We start from the raw sequence: 23,156 nt of genomic DNA, 5'->3' as shown, positions 1-23,156 counted from the left end.
ATTCCTCAGATGAACCATTATTTCAATTAAACAGTTATTCTTTGAATTAAAATGTTACAAATCCAGCAAATTAATTTGTTGCTGCAGTGTAGCTACTGGATTTTATTTTATTTTTCAGATGAACATTTATTTAAATCAAATAGTAATTCTTTGATTGAAAATGTTACAAATCCAACCAACTTATTTGTTGCTGCAGTGTAGCTACTGGATTTTATATATAAAAAAAAAAATTCTCAGATGAACCATCATTTCAACCAGTTATTCTTTGTTATAAATCCAACAAATAAATGTGTTGCTTTTTTTTTTTTTTTTTCGATTCCTCGGATGAACCATTATTTCAACCAAATGATTATTCTTTGATTCATAACATTGCAAATCTAACAAATTAATTTGTTACAGCATTTATTTAATTTAATTAAGTTTAATATTATTTTACTGCTCAGATGAACCATTATTTCAACCAAACAGTTATTCTTTGTTTCAAAATGTTGCAAATCCAACAAATTAATTTATTGCTGCAGTGTAGCTACTGGATTTTTTTTAATTTTTTTTTTACTTTATTTTATTTATTTTTTAATTTATTTTTTTTAATTTTTTTTTTTGGTTCCTCGGATGAACCATTATTTCAACCAAATAGTTATTGTTTGATTCAAAACAATGCAAATCCAACAAATTATTTTGTTGCTGCTGGATTTTATTTAACTTTATATAATTTTACTATATTTTATTCACATGAACTATATTTCAACTAAATAGTTATTCCTTGATTCAAAACATTACAAATACAAATCACTTTGAGTTACCAAAAACATCTGGTATCATTCATAATACAAATGAATTTGTAAATCAAGTTTTTAATCGGTTTATTAAAGCAGGCAGTTTGCACTGATTAATGGAAATGAGTCAAACTTCCCAGTGCTATAGCATTTTTACTACTGAAATCAGAGACTCCATTAAACATTTTCAGAGAACCTGATTTTTTGTAGGAATCTTGGCCCAGTAAAATGACCTCAGACAGCATCGCTCAGCTAATACACATATGTAAAAATACAAAGTAGCCTTTTTATTATTAGTCTGAGGTTTGTGTATGTAACTGTAAAGTGTCTTTACGCCTCTTAGGTCTTGTCCTTCACCCACCCTGTGTCATTCCACTCTGCTGAGACCTTCGAGTCTTTGCTGGGCTGCCTGAAAATGGACGACGAGAAGGTTGCAGAGGCCGCGCTGCAGATCTTCAAAAACACTGGCAGCAAACTGGAGGAAAGCTTCCCTCACATCAAATCGTAAGTTTGACTCTGTCTCACGGCCCTCACTGATCAGAAAAGCACATCTGGGTTTTATTCAAGAGGATTGATGTTGCCTGATTTGTTCCATCAATTTAAATTTCAAACATGATTGTGTTTATCGAAGACTGTTTCTCATTTCTTGGTTTCTGAGATGCTCTGTCACCTTTAATGGTGAGCTAATTTCTATTGTGCTGTGCAGTCATCCATAAAGTTGGATGGTGCCATTCACTCCTGCCTGTTTGACTTCCTTTTGCCCCCTAGAGTCCTTTTACCAGTACTGCAGCACAAAGCAAAGAAGGGTCCTCCTCGCCAGGCCAAATATGCCATCCATTGCATCCATGCCATGTTCTCCAACAGAGACACACACTTTGCACAGATATTTGAGGTAAGATTAAGAAAATATTTCAAACTTTCCGTGGAGGTCTGGGTTTTCTTACCAGTTGCTTTTTATCTGCCGCAGCCTCTGCATAAGAGTCTAGACACAGACAACATGGAACAGCTCATCACCCCTTTAACGACGCTGGGACACCTGGCCATGCTGGCCCCGGAACAGTTTGCAGCTCCTCTCAAATCTTTAGTGGCCAATTTCATCGTTAAAGACCTGCTAATGAACGACCGGGTAAGTTATAGCACTGCTCATTACGGTTCCGCAATATAGCCTGCATTTTGATGAGAGCACACAGCAATCAATGTGATGCACTGCGTAAAAATGCACATTTTTATGTCTTGCCTTCTGGTGAAGTAGTGCATTATGTGAGCACTCGAAATGAACTCAGATGCTCGATGCATAAACGCCTCTGGATTGCTCAGGTGTGCATGATGTTCTTAACGTGCTTTGTGACCTCTATTTATTTATGTATTTATTTTCAAAACATCTGTCCATTTTGGGCTGTTTTGGATGTGTCTAAATGATATGGAATTAATTTGGAATTAAATAAATGAATGTTTCAATATACAATATTAATAACTGGAGCTTTAATGGCAACAATAAAATATCCTACAATTAATGATCTTGTAATTAAAATATTTTTCCAATTAATATAAAATATATATGTAATTAAATAATTAAAATTAAATATTGACATGTAATTGCTCTTATATATAATATTGCCAATACCAAATATAACATTTTATGTATGTTATTAAATAATCATTTTTGTAAATATATAACATTCCAGTGTTAAGAACAATATACAACATTTTATAACTATTTATGTATTTATTTATTTATTTAAATGTATATTATTCCAGTGTTAAAAACAGTATATTCCAGTTTTATAATAGCAACAATAAAATATCCTATTACAATATAATTAATATTTAAAAATATTTAAATGTATAACATTACTAATACTAAATATGACATTTTATTATATAATTTATTAACTGTTAATTTATTTAAATATATAATATTCCACTGTTAAGAACAAATGTATTCCAATATGACAATGGCAACAATAAATTATATTACAATTAATTATCTTGTCATTAAAATATTATTTAAGTTAATATTTAAAAACAAATAATGAAATTAATAATTAAAATTAAATATTGATATGTAATTGTTTCAATGTATAATATTGCCAATACTAAATATAACATTTTATTATACATAATTTATTAGTTATTTATTAATTTAAATATATAATGTTCGAAGGTTAAGAACAATATATTCCAATATCATAATGGCAACAATAAGAATATACTATAATTAATAATCCTATGATTAAAATGGTACTCCAATTAATATTTAAAAATAAATAAATACAATTAAAAATATAATAATTTCTTTGTATAATATTGCCAATACTAAATATAGCATTTTATTATATATAATTTATTAACCATTTATTTATTTAAATTTTCTAGCATCAAAAACAGTGTTAAGAACAATATATTCCAATATCACAATGGCAACAATAAATTATATTATAATTAATAATCCTGAAACTAAAATATTATTCAAATAATATTTAAAAATAAATAATTAAAATTAAATATGTATGTAAATATGTAATTGTTTCAATGTATAATATTGCCAATAAGAAATAACATTTTATTATATATAATTTCTTAACTATATATTTATTTAAACATATAATGCTCCAAGGTTAAGAACAATATATTCCAATATCATTATGGCACCAACAAAAACTATCTATAATTGATCATCCTATAATTAAATTATTATTCCAATTAATATTTAGAAAATAAGTAATTAAAATTAAATATTGAAATGTGATTGTTCATATGTACAATATTGCTAATACTAAATATAACATTTTATTACATATAATTTATTAAGAATTAAGAACAATATATTCCAATACCACAGTGGCAACAATTAAAATATCCTTTAATTAATAATGCCATAATTAAAATATTACTCAAATTTATAAATTAAAAGCAAATAATTAAATTAATAATTCTAATTAAATATTGATATGTAATTGTTTCAATGTACACTATTGCCAGTACTAAATATAGCATTTTATTATATATAATTCATTAACGATTTATTTATTTATTTATATAATATAATAGTAAATATAATAGTATAATGTTCCAATATTCCATATTCCAACGTTAAGAACAATATATTCCAATATCATAATGGCAGTAATAAAATGTACTATAATTAATGATCCTATGATTAAAATATTACTCCAATTAATATTTAAAAAAAAAAATTTCTTCTTGGTATAATCAATACTAAATATAGCATTTTATTAGCCATTTATTTTTTAAATATGTAATTTTCCAGAATTAAACACAATGTATTACAGTAACATAATGGAAAAATAAAATATCCAGTAATTAATAATCCTGTCATTATCAACTATTAATTAATTTAAATATATTATAATCCATTCTGAAATTAAGAATCCTATAATTAAAATATTAAATAAATAATAAAAATGAAATATTGCTGTGTTATATTAGTTTATAGAGCCTTAAAGGAAATCAATTTTAGTTTTGTGTGATTCTAAGCAGTGTAAATAAATTGTGGTGTATGTGTATTAAGCTGTATTAAAGACAATAAAATAAAATAAAAACAAAGAAAAAAAATTATAAAAAGCATTAGCCATTTAAATCATTAATCACAATTATTTACATAACAATAAATCAGCCAAAATTTCATGATTATCAAAGCCCCGCTGATAATGGATATCATAGCTAGTCGAGAGAACAGCATTAAATATGCATGTGTTGTTTATTTGCCTGTAGCATTAACTAATTTAGTCTCATTGATTTAATGTGATTTCATGGGGTTGTGCTTCCTCTCAGCTTAAATCAACACAGAATAATTATGAGAGTAAATGGGTGAGAAAGTTTAAAATGCATCAAACAGATGAGATCCTCTTTACTCATCTCATTTGATTGACCTTGTGGGCATAGTTTTATTCCATTTTTAGTGGTTTTAAACCAAGTAGTGTGTTTTAATATACATAGACTTGCGACACATCATTTGTCTCCCGCTTCTATAACAAGAAGTGTTTATTTTTTTAGTCATAACCTTGTTAGCAAACTTTCAGACCAGGCAATAAAGGATTCTCCTCACTCTCGGCTTTTGAGGCATCTGATACTGATCTAGATTTTCTGTTTGCTGCAAAGATTCCTGGCAAGAAAACCACCAAGCTGTGGGTCCCGGATGATGAAGTCTCTCCTGAAACATTGGCTAAGGTAAGACGCAGCTATTATTTATTATTCATTTTTATTGAAGACAGTAGCAGAGTGATTCACTTCTCAGCTAGCATTGCGTTGATTCCCAACAGATATAAATAGACAGGTTGTTTTCTTTTCTTCTCCTGTACATTGTAAATAAATACCAGCTGAGCTTGCACTCGCAGGAGGTGATACTGAGGAGTAAAGTATGAGATTAATGTTTGTCTATTTCTGTGTGAATCAGATTCAGGGTCTGAAACTGATGGTCAGATGGCTGCTCGGTGTGAAGAACAACCAGAGTAAATCTGGCAACTCCACTTTGAGAATGCTGACGGCTATCCTGAGCAGCGACGGTGATCTGACGGAGCAGGGCAAGATGGGGTAAGTGACATTTCCATAGTTTCAAACCCTTCACTAGTGACTATCCTGAGCTGTTATGTCAAAAACTGCTGATAGAGAAAATAAAAGTTTTTAATCTTTTTAAGAGCCCTCAAAAACAAAGTACAACAAATTAACATATACCGTTCAAACTTTAAGTCTTGAAGATTTTTATGCTCAGCAAGGCTGCATTTATTTGATCAAAAATACAGTAAAAATAGTAATATTGTGAAATATTTTTACAATTTTAAATGAACTGTTTTTCTGTTTTAATATATTATGAAATTCCATTTATTCCTGTGATGCAAAGCTTCAGTCTGCAGTGTCACATGATCTTTCAGAAATCATTCTAATATGGTGGTTTGGTGCTCAGGAAACGTTTTTATTATCAGTGCTGTAAGAGTTGTGCTGCTTTATATTTTTTGGAAACTGATACAATTTTTCAGCTTTCTTTGTTGAATAGAATTGAATAGAACAGTGTTTATTTAAAACGGAAATGTTTTTAACTTTTATAACTGTTTTACTGTCACTTTGTGATTCATTTAATGTGTTTTTGCTGAATAAAAGTAGTAAGTACTTATTTTTAATTTTTTTTTAATTACTGACCCCAAACTTTTGAAGAGTAGTGTATGTAAAATCATCAAAATGTAAATTTAATTGTTTTATTTTATATTTAGAAATAAGAAATGTGTAGTTTTCAGTTATTATTTACTGTTTATTGTAAAATTATAAAAAAAAAAAAATCATGTGTTTTTATTAGGGCCGGGACTTTAACGCGTTAATTTAGATTAATTAATTACACAAAAATAACGCGTTAAATTTTTTTAACGCATTTTAATCGCACTTATTTTTGCACTGCGGAACGTTTCTCACTGGATGAGTTTCGGCGGACCGATTATACTGGAGCACCAACTAGCGTTCAGACAAAAACAAACCACAGTGAACATGGGCAAAGAAGCTGATGAGACCGCTTTGGTTGGCCCTGTGGATGGGAAATTTTGTTAAAAAAACGAATGGATGAAAGCGTCGATAAGAGCATGGTTGTGTGCAAGCTATGCAACAAGGAATTCGCATCTCACCGCAGGACATCGAGCCTATTGCTACACTTAATGGCAATATTGCACTGGTCTGTTGGACTTGGTTGAACAAAAATAAACAATATTTTGTTGCTTAAGCTTATGTATTCAGTCATTCAATGGTATAATTAAAAATCCATATATGAAAAAAAACTTACTCCTCACTGTTCTCAGGTCAAATATTTATATGCGATTAAAATGCGATTAATTTCGATTAATTAATTACAAAGCCTCTAATCAATTAGATTATTTTTTTTAATCGAGTCCCGGCCCTAGTTTTTATATATAAACTGCCATTTGAAAATTTGGGATCAGTTGGGATTCTTACGCTTATCACGGCTGCATTTATTTGATCAAAAATGCAGAAAAAATGAAACATTGTAATATATTATTACTGTGTTAAATAACTTTTCTCTGTTTTAATATACATTAAAATATAATTTTTTTTAAAGATTTCTATTTTAAACAGCATTTATTTAAAATAGAAATCTTTTGTAACAATATAAACTACAGTTTAAAAATTTGGGGAATTTTTTTTTTTGAAGGAAATTAATACTTTAATTCAGCGAGGATTTGTTAAATTGATTAAAAAAGTGATAGTTAAGACTTAAAAGTTAGGAAAGATTTCTGTTTTGAATAAATGCTTTTCTTTTTAAAATTTTATTCATCAAAGAATCCTGAAAAAAATAATAAGCAGCACAAATATTTCAAACATTGATAAATCAGCATATTAGCATGATTTCTGAAGGATCATGTGACACTAAAGACTGGAGTAATTATGCTAAAAATTCAGCTTTGATCGTAGTATCATTTTAAAGTATATTATAGTAGAAAACCATTATTTTAAATTGTTATACTATTTTACAATATTGCTGTTTTTCAGCATTTTTGACCACATAAATGTAGTCTTGATGAGTCTAAGAGACTTCTTAAAAAAAGCCTTACTGATACCAAACTTTTGAGCAGCAGTGTAAAAATGAATTTACGTGCCCTTTATTTGTACAAAGAAAATTTGCAAATATAGCTGAAAATCATACTTCATAGACATGTTATATAGGAAACTCCAACACTACACTAAATGTATGAATGCATCTGTGGCACAACATTTTTATTTATTCATATACATGTTTGTAATATGGTAGTGATTTCATGTGCAGATTTTTTTCTTCTGTGTTTAGTAAGCCAGACATGTCTCGTCTGCGGCTGGCAGCCGGCTGTTCCATTCTTCGCCTCGCTCAGGAGCCCTGCTACCATGAGATCATCACCCTGGAGCAGTACCAGCTCTGCGCCCTCGTCATCAACGTAAGACCCATCGCCGCCTCCTTATCTGACTGCATTTTGGCCTGATGGACTTATCTTTCATCTTAATGTCAAAAAGAAGGTCTCGTAACATCATTTTAATGGGTTACACTGCTCTGACTGACTAATAGGCTGGTTATGTAGTGAGTGTTCTTGGTCACCAGTCATGCTTTGAAATTTAATTTTATGTCCAGTTTATCTAAACGATAAAATCAGAAGCCAGCTTCAATAGCCCTGATTAAATCAGTTGAGAAAAATGCCTCTCTTACCGCAGATGGAGGTGTAGCCACATTCACAACCCGGAGAGTGGATCAGAGTGGAACAGGATGTTCAACCAAAAAAAATTTGGCTGGGAATTTATTGGATTGTTGAAAGTGGGTGTTTAGTATTAAAATGAAGCCAGACCAAATGCTTGTTTGGAAAACCAATGCTTAAGTAGCCTGTGCAGGATATTGAATAATGTTGTTAACCAACAGCCAAGAAGTGAAGGTCAGAAGAATACATAAGTGGTTTTGGATACATAAGAGGAAGAAACGGATGAATCTTTCATAAAAAGATGAAGAATGTGAATTAAGAAAGTGAATGAGGTTAATTTGGATTTTATAACAACCTATACAGAAAACCAAAAGAGTGTAGGTTGAAATCCTGCAAAAGAGCATTTCACAAGCCATATGCTGGCACTTAACCCCAGGTTACTTGAGGGTTATTTTCCTTGGACTGTTTTGTGAGGTAAATGACTCAATAGGAACTAATGAGTCCTCTTGTCTTTCTCAGGACGAGTGCTACCAGGTGCGACAGGCCTTTGCCCAGAAGCTGCACAAAGGTTTGTGCAGATTGCGTCTGCCGCTGGAGTACCTGGCCGTGTTCACGTTGTGTGCCAAAGACCCAGTGAAGGAGCGCAGGGCGCATGCCCGCCAGTGCCTGGTCAAAAACATCAACCTGCGCAGGGAATACCTGAAACAGCACGCAGCAGTCAGCGGTAAGGAGAGCTTGCTAAAATCCTGCTCTAAAAGCAAGGGCTAGGAATGGAGAACCAGTTCATATTTAATTAATTTTCTTGTTTGTTTGTTTTATATAAAAAGGTATTGTAAATGACTGTTTTTTTTTACAATGTTGATTCATTATTTTGTTCTTTGTTGTGTTGCATCAGGGTGGCCGCGGATCCTTAAAAAGTCTTAAAAAGTCTTAAATTCCGTTGTCCTAAAATAAGGCCTTTAAATGTCTTAATTTGTCTTAAATCTAAATCCAAGGGTCTTAAATTTTTTACACTTTGAAAAGGAAAAGTTTATCGTTTTGAGGAGAATCTCCTGCGCACGTTCTAAATCTGTTCTGTTGCTAGACACGCGCTTGCTTGACAACGCCTCAGTGTTGCCAGATTTAGCGGGTTTCCGCCCAACTACACGCATTTGATTTGCAGATTAACTGTTAAGTTTAACCATCATAGAGTAAAAGTTTATAATTAGCACATGTTTTTACGTTGCCGCACACACCTGACGCGAGCACGCGCAGAGAGAGAGAGAGAGAGAGGCGCGCGGCGCGATTCACACAGATTGATTCCTCTTTAACTGCTATTTGAACGGAAACGTACATACCAAGTCATGTCTTAATACCCGTTTTGGTATTCTGTTTAACAGTCGTTTATGTCTTCAGTGAACCGAAACAGCTGAGAAAGAGATGCGTGCATTTGGCCTTAAAGAGACAGCGTCCTATAAATACCTGCAGTGAGAAACACTAGTTATTTTACAATTAATTATTAAATTTCCCCTCCTGAATACTAGTGTTATTGATTTTATTACTAACTTTATGTTGTATTCATTTACACTTGTCATTTGTGTAATTGTTCTTGTTTTGTTACTGAACTTTAGTTCAGCTAGTAGTTTTTGCTGTGGATGAGAAGTAGCCTACCTAAAGTAAGCATTCAGTAATTAGGAAAAAACAAACTTTTTTTTTTTTTTCTGATCCGAAAAATGATCCGATCCATGACTCAAAATCCGTGTTTGTTACACTGTTACATTGGCTTCAAAGTGTGTGAGAGCCTTGACTTTGTCATGGAATAGAAAATAATTTCTTCTTCTGGAATAGTGTTTTCTGTTGAATATTCCCAAGAATAATCAGTTAAATAAAATAATAATTTAAAATATCTTCATAGTTTTGTGCTAGACTTTTGCGGGACTTTCAATTTGGTCTTAAATTTTGTTTGAAAATGGTATTAAAAAGTCTTAAAATGTCTTAAATTTAACTTGGTCAAACCTGTAGACACCCTGTGCATCCAACAACAACCGTATGTATGTCTAGTGTTTGAGTGTAACTCTTCAGAGTTGGTTATTTGAATTAATCTGTACAGTAGGGCTGTGCAATTAATCCAAGTTCAGTTTCAAATTCAGCTTCACATGATTATGAAAATACAATATTAGAGATAAAACGATTATTGCTCCCGATTTTGCCTCCTTTGTGTGCTTTTGCGCCTCTATAAAAGCCCAATTTCACATGCAAATCAGTAAAATCATGTAACGTGACTTGCATAAAATAGGACGTGCTTGATTTATTGATGTTTATTTGATGTTGTGTTTTTAAAGGGGTCATCGGATGCCCATTTTCCACAAGTTCATATGATTCTTTAGGGTCTTAATGAAAAGTCTCTAATATACTTTTAAATTAATTACATTAAATTTCCCCCCCAAAAAAACTTTTGTCTTTTTTTTTCTATTGTATTGCTATCTTTATATTAATCAATCATATTAAGTTCCAGACCCACTCATAATCGTGTTAAATAATCATGATTACAATATTGACCAAAATAATCGTGATTATGATTTTTGCCATAATCAAACAGCCTTACTGTACAGAAAGATTCTATTTAATTTAGGGAGTTTATAGCAACAATTATTAGTAATTCATTATGAGTTAAAGAAGTGATTCTCCAGTTCATATACATTTTAGGATCTTCACTATATTTTATATTAAACATACTTTTTGGTTTAAGTGTGCCGTTTATCACCATGTTTTCAGTCGACTTACATAGACTGTCTAATATTGTTGTTGTTTTTGTTTAATGAATCACGGAAAAAAGTAATTTCTAACTATAACCTCTATTGCATTATAAAAGTAAAGATATAAAAAGAATTCTCAATTTTAGTTGATTCTCATTTTTACGAAACAATATTGATTCTTAACCCACGAATCAATTAGTCTAGCTTGTTTTCAGTTAATGAATGGAATTTTGTAGCACCACCTCCCATCCAGTAAGTCACAATAAACTTAGTGTTTTGTTACGTTTCATATCTAACAAAGTCTCAGATTTCAAATTCTGTCCATTTAATTACAATATTCAAACTACCAGTTCAGCACAAAATAAACATGAATAAAGCTATTTTAAAAGAGTACACTTTACGGAAATCTGTATCCTGTCTCGTGATCTCTCAATTAGTGTTTCAACCACAGAAAGACATCAATATAACAGCTTTTAAACGATGTCACAAAACATCACATTTACCTCAGAAAAAACATATTTGGTGACACTAGTCAGCTTGAAAGATCCCTAATTTAGCTAAATATATACACCATATAACATATTTATTATAATTTGTACTGTTCTTAAATGTTTGTGTAAATACATCAGTCACGTTTTTATGACAGCCACGTTTTAAATGTTTATATATATCAAATTGGAGTATGAATGGAGTAAATATGATTATGTAATTGTAACTTTAGTATTCTAAAAACTTCTTTGGGTGTAATTTAAGCATTTGTATACAAATCAGTTAAATTTAACGTTCAATATTATAGTAATGTACCAACTGACAGCATAAGTTAGGTTTTTTTTTTTTGTTTGTTTTTTTTGTTTTTTTTTTTACTCGAGGAAATTTGGCACGTGCTATACCTGAAATATAGCCAAAATAACCAATATTTAATCGAATCACAATCTTGTAACTCAGTATCGTATTTTGAAATTTGTGTAAAAACCCAGCCCTAATATTTAGGCACCTCACAGTTCATTTAGATTTAATTCGGGGAATTACAGTTACGTTCCAAATTGATTCACAATGCATCTTATTACCAATTATTAATTAATTTCAATTTTAAATTAATTAATAATTGGTAATAAGATGCATTGTGAATCAATTTTTGGGTTGATTCGTAAGAGAATCTCAACGAATCCATCATTATGTTTAGTTAATGCTGGTTATTCGAGAGCTTAGGACTCTTTAAATACTAAAAGAGTCATACAGGAATCAGAAGCAGAATCAAATTCCCCATTAGAGGCATTGAGGTATGTTTTTGTGCTAGTGACCTTTATTAGTTAATATTCATGTGTCTTCCAGTGCAATGAAATCTTTAGCTGCTCAGTTGAACTGTTCATCAGGGTCATTATGCTAGGCTGCTGTTTTTATGTCTGTCCTGTCAAGTGGATTTGCCGGTCCATTGTGTTGGTTTCTTCATCTGTTGCTTTTGGAATGAATTCATTGCACGTCAGGCTTTTCAGTTTTGATTTGTTAGTTTCAGACCCTTGGAGGATGTGAACCTTTTCCAATTGTAATTCATATTCATGAGACACCATACAAACCGGGGCTATTGTAAAATATTGTGGGTCCTGGAATATGCCCTGTTTTTTTATAATAAGCGTGTATGTGTATACTGCAGAAAAGCTGATATCGCTTCTGCCGGAGTATGTGGTGCCATATGCAATTCACCTTTTGGTTCACGACCCAGACTATGTGAAAGTCCAGGACATCGAGCAGCTCAAAGACATCAAAGAGTGAGTGCACACAAACTCCTTCGGCTTCTCTTACATTTTTAATTGGAGAGTGTTTATATCTTCATTAGGTTTTCATTTCAAGCTCTGAAAATGTCATATGCGTAATTTGGACTAGTTATTCGTTACCAATATGTTGTCCTTCAAATTTTCATAAACAGTGGCGAAAATGTGCAGCTTGTTAGATGTTTGGCCAGCTGCCGAAAACACTGATAAATGGTGTTCCAGAGCTGCCATCTGCCTTTAATCTTGAAAATGATGTTTCTCTCTCCATTGCTCGCTCTCTCTCTCTCTCATATCTTTCCTTTTCCTTCAGGGCTTTATGGTTTGTTTTGGAGATCCTAATGGCCAAAAATGAAAACAACAGCCATGCGTTCATCAGGAAAATGGTGGAGAACATAAAACAGACAAAAGATGGACAGTGTCCGGATGATCCCAAGATTAATGAGGTCCTTTCTGTTTCAAAGAGATGTTTTTCTCTTGTGGCTTTTCAGAAGTTGTTGACTAACAAAATATTTAAATTTAAAGCAACTCGAAAAGCATTACATAATAACAAAACATGGAAATCTTTATAGTCCGTATCAACAGTCTTTCCCGAAGACATCTGTTTGTTTAAGTTTTATTATAGACATTTTTACAGTTTTCAACATTGATTAATGGTTCTTGAGCACCATTAATTGAAATGCATTGACTGCACTGAAATTTAAAACCTTGTTATATTTACAATTACATTGAGTAGTGTTTATTGATATTTTTAAGACAATATTTTTTTATGTACACTACCAGCCTACATTTATTTGATCCAAAATACAGCAAATCAGTAATAATGTGAAATGTTTATTATTTAAAATGACTGCTTTCTATTTGAATATATAAAAAAAATTATTCCTGTGATCAGAGCTTAATTTTCAGCATCATTTCTTCAGTCTTCAGTGTCACATGATCCTTCAGAAATCATTCTAATATGCTGATTTGCTGTTCAAGAAATATTTTTTTATTTTTATTATTAATATTTAAAACAGGTGAGTTTTTTTTTTTTTTTTTTCTTCAGGATTCTTTGAATAGAAATACCCAAACATCAGCATTTATCTGAAATAAAAAGCTATTGTAACATTATACACTACACCATTCAAAAGCTTGGAGTCAGTCTAATTTTTTGGGAAATAAATGAATACTTTTATTTAGCAAAGATTTTTTTTACATTTATCAAAAGTGATGATGAGGACATTTAAAAAATATTTCTATTTCAGATATATGCTGTTCTTCTGAACTTTGTTCATTGAAGAAACCTGAAAAAAAATTACTCAACATTTACTCAACAAATTCTAAAGGATCATGTGACTAAGTAATGATGCTAAAAATTCAGCTTTGAAATCACAGGAATAAATTGCATTTTTAAAATAAATTCAAATAGAGAAGAGTTATTTTAAATTAAGTCTTTCAAAATGTTACTGTTTTTGCTGTACTTTAGATCAAATAAATGCAGGCTTGGTGAGCAGAAGAGACTTTTTTAAAAAACATTAAATGTCTTACTGTTCAAAAAGTTTTGACTAGTATTATATACACTATGATTGTGGAAAAAGTGGACGGATAAAATGTAATGAAACCATTAAATTGGAATCCAGAAATTTTATGGAAACAGAATTTGGTTTTAAAAAAAAAAACAATTAATTGACATGCTTTTTGATTAATATTTCATAATTTAACCATTAAAATACATTCTAGAAAAAATGGAATCCAGAAAAATTGAAACACAAAAAATGGAATTTGGAAAAAAAAAATAGTAAAATTGAATTTGGAAAAAAACAGGGGCCTATACATTTTGCTCTGTGAAAAAGATCATACCTAAATGTGTTTTACACTGTTCTCAATTCTCTTTCTCCTTGCAGAAATTGTACACCGTGTGTGATGTAGCCATGAACATCGTCATCTCCAAGAGCACCACATACAGTCTAGAGTCGCCGAAAGATCCCGTACTGCCTGCACGTTACTTCACACAACCAGACAAGGTGATTAACTACTGTCGTTGTTGAACTGTTACAAGTCTTCCAGTTATAGAAATATCAGAGATTTTTTTTCATTCTGAGTTTTTTTTCTTTTTTTTTTTTTTTTCTTTCGTTGACAAGGGAGAGTTAAGTGAATGGAAAGAGAGGCAGTATGGGATTATGACTTAATTTGAAGTCATATCTCCCATGAACAGCAGCTCTTTATTTATGTATCATGAGCACTACACATTTTTGAAGTCACAGAGATTTATAAAATATTAAAGAGTCATGGTCTATAGAGTATATAACTTTTTCGTTAAGCCCTAAAAAATCAAAGTTCTCTTGAGTGCAGTCTCTATAAAAATAAGTCTTGATCTAGTCAGAAGACATAGAAAGTAATTGGTTTGCAGGTCAAATCTGAATTTCGAACAATGTTTGTTCAAATTGATTTTTTTTTCTCCCACTTGTTCACTAAGTCTCTCAACGTTCTCATTGCCTTTCAGAATTTCAGTAACACGAAAAACTATCTGCCTCCTGAGATGAAGTCATTCTTTACCCCAGGAAAGGTACATATTTGCCCTCTATTGCTTCTTTAACCTTCTTGGGTCCGACTGGACTGTGAGATTGACTGCCTGATTCTCTCTGTAGCCTAAGGCAGCAAACGTGCTCGGCGCTGTGAACAAGCCTCTGTCCGCCACAGGAAAACTGCAGACCAAACTCTCACGCATGGAGACCATCAGCAACGCCAGCAGTAATTCCAACCCCAGCTCCCCTGGCCGCAGTAAAGGAAGGTTAGTGTCACAAATGCTCCTACCATGTGAGCTTTCTGATAAACACTACCATTTTTATTTCATTCGGCAAGGATGCATTCAGTTCCAAAGTGACATTAAAGGCAACCCCATGTATTAAAGGAGTAGTTCACTTCCAGAACAAAAATACATCCAAGATGTTCATGGCTTTCTTTCTACAGTTGTAAAGAAATTGTTTTTTGAGGAAAACATTTGCATATAGTGGACCTCTATGGTGCCCCCGAGTTTAAACTTCCAAAATACAATTTATATGCAGCTTCAAAAGACTCAGACCCCAGATGAGGAAGAAGAGTCTTATCTAGTGAAACAATCAGTTATTTTCTAAAAAGAAATTACAATTTATATATTTTTTTAACCTCAAACACTTGTCTCGTCTAGCTCTGCATTAACTCTGTGGATTTCGGTTCATGACAGTTAGGGTATGTCGAAAAACTCAAAATCGACCTACATGGCTGTTTTACCTTTCTTTGCATGTTCACTTTGTAAACACTGGGTTGGTAAAACTGTTGGAACCTCAGAAGCAAAGACCAGGAGACTCTTGGCTGTCTTCAGCAGAGTTCTTTATTGAGAACGCACTGCGCGGCGCTGCAGTCATCAAAAGTCTAACTAAGGCAGTCCTTAAAAGGGTTGACCTTACACAGCCTCAGAAGTGATCACTTAATCAAAACATCTAAAGACAATACAGGAAGTCAACCCCCACTGTTGATCACTTAATCAAAACATCTAAAGACAATACAGGAAGTCAACCCCCACTGTGAGTTTCAACAAACTTACTCCCCAAAGATAACAGTACCCAAATGGTTTAAGTTGCACCTGGTCACAAGAACAAAAGACGTGTAACAATTCACATCTAGTTAACTTTCAGTAGAAAGTTAAGAGACCAGCAGAACCCCCTTACTAGAAACTATATTGAATCTAATCAGTAAACAGATGCCACTATGTTCACATTAAATGCCCAATACAATGTAGGTCACTTTAGTCTTTCATACGATGTTGCAAATAAGATGGATTCTTAAATTTGTAATCCCACAGTCTTTCTGCAGTGATGTAGGACGATTTTGAAAAACTATAATTTTTTTTTTTTTGCGACTGAAGAAAGAAAGACATTAACATTTTGGATGACAAGGGGGTGAGTAGATTATCTGTAAATTTTTGTTCTGGAATTGAACTACTCTTTTAAGACTTGTATGGGTTAATATAAAGTAAATAGCCTCTTACTGAAATATGTGGAAAAAAATCTATTTAAGATTTATCTTATTTAAAACATCCACATCATTTTATACATACTTTGGACTGTGGGTGGCAACATTATTTCAGTTATGTGAAATGGTTGCACTCTGTGAGCTATTGATGCCACTGTTGCTATTTTGACTGAAACAACTCAGAAAATAAAATGCTGATACGATGAACACAGCTACTGAAAGCACTTACAGGTGCCTATGGATATAAGCTTAGGCTTAAACCAAATGCTGAACCATCAATTTTTTTCACCACAAGAAATCTAAACACTATAATATCGAGTGAAATCCGAGCTGAGAAACTCCTTCAGTGACATGACAAGCAATGTTTACATCCTGCCACGATGGCATCTAGCGTTTTTTTTTTTCCTGCTGTTTGTAAGCTCTTTAAGTAGCTGGGGTCTACTAAAAGCCTCAAAAGCATCAGGGCTAAAGTGGAGAGAACAAAGACGCAGGTCTTTAGGAAGTTTTATTTATCCACAAGCATCTTCCTATTCTTTTCTCCTCTTATCGCTATGAAAGCAGTGAAGACTTGCATCGCTTCTCTTGTTGACCTTTGACTGAAAATTACAACCAAAAGCCGCACAATGCGGCATTCTATCAGTATTTCATTTTCCAAGTTGTGTAAAAATAGCAACAGGTAGTGGCAGTAGCTCACCGAGTGCAAACATTTCAAGTCATCAAAAATAATGGCGCTCATTGTAGTCTAAAATATGTATAAAACGATGTGGATTTTTTTTGTTTTTTCAATAACGTAAATCTTTCATGGGATTTCTACTACATATTTCAGTAAGAGACATAAATTTGTTCCAGATGTCCCATAAAACCAATGCTGGTGTGCATGAACACACAAGCAATACACACTGCTTCTCTTCAAACTGTAATATTGTTATGAACTCTGAGCTGTCTGCAGTTTGATCGCAAGCCTTGTCTGAATCCGTTTTGGATGTTATTAAAATGAATTTTCGGTCTGCAAAATACGGCTGTGGTATTAACATCCTACTGTGGACTAAACAAGCTCTTTTGAGGTTACGCTGCTCAGTAATCACACCGCCTTTCAGCTTCCCTGCACGAGTGAAAGCAGAAAGGGTAGGTGTGCGATGGTCGCCTCCGAGACGCTCGGTGTCTGAGTAGGTGTCATTGAGATTCTTTTGAATGGAGCGTTTCATGGATCTGCGTCATGAAGGCACAATAATTGCTGTTTTCTTTTACCTGTGGCACGTTGAAAGAGCACTCAGGGAATGTGCTGCCCGATGGCATTGAGATGACTCATGCCGTGCCTCGAGATATATAATGGCCAAACTTGGAGGTGTCTTGATACGTGACCAAGACAAATAGATGAAAAATTACTAGAAGTTTGTCTTTGAAGTCTTTCAATTGAAGTTTCTTCAATTAGTAGTTCATGGCTTTTCAAAACGACCATGGACCACAAAACCAGTCTTAAGTAGCACAGGGACATTTGTAGCAATAGTGAAAAATACATTGTATGGGTCAAAATTATCCATTTTTCTTTTATGCCAAAAATCATTAGGATATTAAGTAAAGATCATATTCCATGAAGATATTTTGTAATTTACCTATCGTAAATATATAAAAAGTTAATTTTTGATTAGCAATATGCATTGCAGTAAACTTCATAACATGAACAACTTCAAAGGTGATTTTCTCAGTATTTAATTTTTTTTGCCCCCCTCAGATTCCAGATTTTCAAATACTAATATCTCAGCCAAAAACAAACAAACCATACATCAGTGGAAAGCTTATTTACTCAGCTTTCAGATGATGTATAAATTTCAATTTTAAAAAATTGACCCTTATGACTGGTTTTGTGGTCCAGGGTCACAAATAATCTGAATGCAGACAGTAATTTGTCTTGCAGTGTATGTGCTATGGACATGAAGGATGGCTCAATGTTAATGTATTTATTTTATTATTTTTTTTTAAATACATTTTTAATCTTGGTTTAATAATATAATTTAAATTTAATTGTAACTAATTTTATTAACATATTATTATTTTTATGTGAGCGTATATGAAGTACATAATTTTTCTTATTATTATTTTTAATAGGTATTATTTGTTTAATAAATTATTTTAATGTATTGCTAATTTTATTATATAATGCAATTGTAATTGTTATGATTGTAATGATATTTTTTATAGTACAATTCAGATAATATCAATACAAATTATTTTTTTTATTAAATAAATTTTTTGTTTCAGAACTTATTTTTAATTTGCTATTTTTATTGTTTTATTTATATATTATAATAATGTTATTACACATAGTATTAGTACAATTTAGAAAATATCAATACAAATTGTTAAAATATATTTAATTATTTGTACTAACGGTATATATTTTAATGAAGTACATATTTGGTAGATTTTGTCAGTACATTTGTTTCTTAATATTAAGAAACAAATTAATTGAATGAATTTTGTAATGGTAGTATGGTTTTTGTTTTGTTTTTTGGACAAAGTTGACTGTTTAGCAATAATATGTATCCCAGGATCACAAAACCAGTCATTAAGGTAAATTTCTTTTTTTAATTGAGATTTATACATCGTATACATCAAATAAGCTTTCCATTGATGTATCGTTTGTTAGGATAGGACAATATTTGACTGAGATACAAATCTGGAATCTGAGGGTGCAAAGAAATCTCAATATTGAGGAAATCGTTGTTAAAAAAAAAAATAAAAAAAGTTTAAAGTTGTCCAAATGAAGTTCTTAGCCATGCATATTACTAATCAAAAATAAAGTTTTGATATATTTACGGTAGAAAATTTACAAAATATCTTCATGGAACATGATCTTAATATCCGAATGATTCAATCATTTTGACCCATTCAATGTATTTTTGGCTATTGCTACAAATACACTCGTGCTACTTATAATTGTTTTTCGTCCAGGGTTATGCATGTTAAAAATATCCCCAGACATACGCTGACACCCTAGAAACCACCCAAAGTAATTTTGGCACCATACCAGTAAGTTTTGAATGGACTAAAACCTAGATTTCCTTTCTCGCCCCAGACTGGACTCGGCTGATGTGGACCACAGTGAGAACGAAGACATTTCAATGAAGAGCCCTGAGACAGAAAAGCCCACCAGGGGGCGCAAACGGGGTGCTGCAGCCAACCAGGACGACAAGGGCCAGGAGTCCAAGCCCAAGCGAGGCCGGAAGAAAGCAGCCAACACAAGCACCGACGATGCTGAGGACCAGTGGGGCGAAGACAGCAGCATAGCAGAGGCCACCATGGAGACCGAAGACGAACAGAACAGTCCCCCCAAGAGAGGACGACGAGGACGGCCTCCCAAATCAGCAGCCTCAAAGGACGAGACGCCCAGCAAGGGCAGGAGGGGTCGCAGGAAGGCAGCTCCACCTGCAGAGGAAGAAAATGAGGAGGAGCAAGAGGAAGAAGAGGAGGAGGAGGATGACGCAGGCAGTGAGAATATGGAGGTGAAGCCCAAAGGAAGAAGAGGACGTAAAGCAAGGTTAGTGGCTACCTGTATGTCCTTGTAGTTTTCCTTCCTGAATACTCTTTATTCGTAACATATATCTTTGAAATGGTTATTCACAGAGGTGAGCCAGATGCTGCCAGCGATTCTGTGGAATCCACACCTCAGAAAAGAAGAGGACGACCTCCGAGGGCACAGACAGGAGCTAGGAAAGCCAGGTACACAGACTCATGTTGCTAAAAGCTTTCTGATTCTTATCCCTTGATGCTGTCTGGAGTCTATACACGTGTCTTGGTCTATTTCATGGGTTTTATTTTTGACTCATACAATCTGTTTCAGCGGTGGGAGATCAAAAGCTGCCGCCAACCAGGAAGAGGAGTCTGAAGAGGAGATGGACACAGCCCAGCAAAGTGAGGAGGAAGAGGAGGAGTCAATTGACTCTTCACCTAAAGTGAGTTTCCTTTCTACTGAAACCCCACAGTCGTGAAAAATCAAATCAGCTGATTTAATTATTATTCAATTAAATTATTCATTCTAAATTATTCATTGAACCTCATTCAAATCTTAAGATTACCAGGTTTGGGATGAGTACAATTTTTTTTTTTCCTTATGTTATTAAATATTATTGCAATTTAAAATAACAGTTTTATATTGCAATGTACTTAACAATAATAAAATATCATTTATTTCTGTGAATTTTCAGCATCATTACTCCAGTCTTCAGTGTCACATGATCCTTCAGAAATCATTCTAATATGCAGATTTATTACTTTTATTATTAATGTTTGTAAACAGTTGTGCTGCTTAATATTTTTTGGAACCTGTAATTTTTTCAGGATTCTTTATAGAATAAAAAGTTAAAAAGGAAATCTTTTCTAACGATATAAGTCAATTTAACATCCTTGCTGAATACAAGTATTAATTTCTTTCAAAGAAAAAAAGATTTCTTTTTTTTTACTGACCCAAAACTTTGAACTGTCATGTGTATATTGTTACCAAAAAAAATCTATTTGAAATAATTGCAGTTCTTTTTAACGTTTTATTCCTCAAAGAATTCTGAAAAAAATATCAAAGGTTCCAAAAAATATTAAGAACTGTTTCCAACATTGATAATAAATCAGCATATTAGAATGATTTTTGAAGAATCATGTGACACTGAAGACTGGAGTTGCGATGCTGAAAATTCAGCTTTGCATCACAGGAATAAATTCTGTTTTAAAGTATATTAAAATAGAAAACCACTATTTTAAATTGCAATAATATTTCACAATATGCTTGTTGTGCTTCTGTATTTTCTGTATTAATCAAATAAACACAGCCTTCTTTAAAAAAGGCTTCTTTAAAAAAAAAAACTGATCCTAAACTTTTGATAAGCAGTGTATATCTAGTAATCACAAAAGCCATACAAATGTATTGGGATCTTTAAAATTATAATAAATATTAATATAATAGTTGTTTAAATATATAAATTCAACACAGAAATCAGCTCCGGAAATCTGTATGAAGATTTAAAAATCTTTAAGTAATCATGATGTGAAGTCTAAATTCATTAGGCAGAAATCTTGAAAATAAAATGATCCTCATAAATAGTAAGTGTTGAAATATATTAATTCCATAGAAATTTGCGGCAGAACTTTGTATGAAGGTTACTTTTTTTTTTTTTTTTTAACAAGTAATCATGATTAACTTGTGTCATAAAAAATTGGATGGAAATCTTTAAATTTATAATAATAATAATAATAATAATAATCTGGATTTGAGGGTGCAAAAAAATCTAAAAATTGAGAAAATCACCTTTAAAGTTGTCCAAATGAAGTTCTTAGCAATGCGTATTACTAATCAGAATTTTTTTTTATTTTTTTTATTTTTTTTTTGGCTACTTAAGACTATTTTCGTGGTCCAGGGTCACATATAGTAATTATTTAAATTACATTAAAATGGTTTATAAAAAAAACTTTCCTTTTAACCATGAGTGATGTAAAAGCATAATTCATTTAGTTGAAATCTTGAAGTATTTCTTGTTTTTTGTAATCACGAGTGACAATGTAAAATTCATTAGTTATAAACCTTGAAAGTTCTGACAGTGTGCAAATGTGTTTTTGTAGGTGCGACGGAAGGTGGGGAGACGGGACCGAAGATGAGTGCTTACAGAGACAAAATGCCAGATAGATTGGAAATTGCTATACTTAAGAAAGTCCCAAGGAGAGGAGTGAACTTGTGGAAAGTTTGGACTTTTTGGAGCCATGCATCTGCTTCAGCTGTATTTTGCCGTCTTTTACTGCCGTACGCTTCTGCCCCACCTATCCACCATGACTTGTGGTTTGTTTTCCATTGTTATGTGTGCCGACCATGTGATCTTAATCTTATGAGAAAGAAAGTGTAAATAGTTTTTGGGCTCTTACTTTTTCCCCCACCCAAGGTTAGGGAGGCAACTTGTATAGCTTTTACCTCCAGCTTTAAATATATTGCACCAGCTGATCTGTCCAAGTAAAGGAAAAAAAAAATCTGAACAACTTTTAGCAGTACTGTATGTGTCCCGTGTGTCTTCTGTATATCATTCTGTACTGTGCTACACCAATAACCATTTTGTAGTTCCCTTTTTTATTTGTTCGTCATTTTATCCTTTCCTTTTTTTAACCCTTCTCATTTGTGTAATTCGTGTGTGCATATGGTTGTGCATGTGCAAATGTGCCTCTGCAGATAAAAGAAACACTGGTCTGATGAGAAACTCACGTATTTGTTACATTTTACAGCCCAGTATTGATTTTATCAGTGTTTGAAACAGGGAGGAGATGGTACAGAGCATTGGTTTTTAATATTGGCTGTGTTGGGAAACAATTGAAGATTCTCCCTCACCACCCAAATCAGTTTTTCAGTCTGCTGAACCAATAAAATATTCTGTATAAATAACTTGCACATTTCTTATTCGTATTGTTTATTTAGCCAGGGGTTTTGATGCAAAACACCTCAAAATATCTTGAGCGTCTTTCTATAATATAAAGGCAGATATATAGAACCTGGTTCATGAGCTGCTATATGCGATTACTGGTATTCAGGCGCTTTAAGGCAAAATACATATTATTTAGAAAGCCTGTAACAACCTAAATCAATGCTTTTAAAAAACATTTTTGGCAAATACAGACAATTTACCATAGAAATGTTTTTTTTTTTATTTTTTATTTTTTATTTTTTTACAATTATGA

General features: G+C 32.4%; 1 protein-coding gene across 1 annotated transcript in view; it reads left to right on the top strand.

The window, feature by feature from the left end:
• pds5b (PDS5 cohesin associated factor B) overlaps window positions 1–22,863 on the top strand; it is a 50,230-nt gene extending 27,367 nt beyond the window's left edge. Inside the window, exons 19-34 of the mRNA XM_073817265.1 lie at window positions 1,120–1,280; window positions 1,545–1,668; window positions 1,744–1,902; window positions 4,899–4,967; window positions 5,194–5,330; window positions 7,582–7,705; window positions 8,477–8,681; window positions 12,344–12,458; window positions 12,772–12,904; window positions 14,345–14,464; window positions 14,944–15,006; window positions 15,089–15,231; window positions 19,528–19,989; window positions 20,076–20,171; window positions 20,293–20,404; window positions 22,059–22,863. Coding sequence (XP_073673366.1) covers window positions 1,120–1,280; window positions 1,545–1,668; window positions 1,744–1,902; window positions 4,899–4,967; window positions 5,194–5,330; window positions 7,582–7,705; window positions 8,477–8,681; window positions 12,344–12,458; window positions 12,772–12,904; window positions 14,345–14,464; window positions 14,944–15,006; window positions 15,089–15,231; window positions 19,528–19,989; window positions 20,076–20,171; window positions 20,293–20,404; window positions 22,059–22,094 — 2,259 coding nt within the window. The 3' untranslated portion in view covers window positions 22,095–22,863. The remainder of the gene's footprint in view (window positions 1–1,119; window positions 1,281–1,544; window positions 1,669–1,743; window positions 1,903–4,898; window positions 4,968–5,193; window positions 5,331–7,581; window positions 7,706–8,476; window positions 8,682–12,343; window positions 12,459–12,771; window positions 12,905–14,344; window positions 14,465–14,943; window positions 15,007–15,088; window positions 15,232–19,527; window positions 19,990–20,075; window positions 20,172–20,292; window positions 20,405–22,058) is intronic.
• Window positions 22,864–23,156: the final 293 nt, after the last annotated feature.

This window comes from Garra rufa, chromosome 14, assembly GCF_049309525.1.
Source record: "Garra rufa chromosome 14, GarRuf1.0, whole genome shotgun sequence".
Lineage (NCBI taxonomy): Eukaryota > Metazoa > Chordata > Actinopteri > Cypriniformes > Cyprinidae > Garra > Garra rufa.
This window is presented reverse-complemented; position numbering and strand designations above follow the sequence as displayed.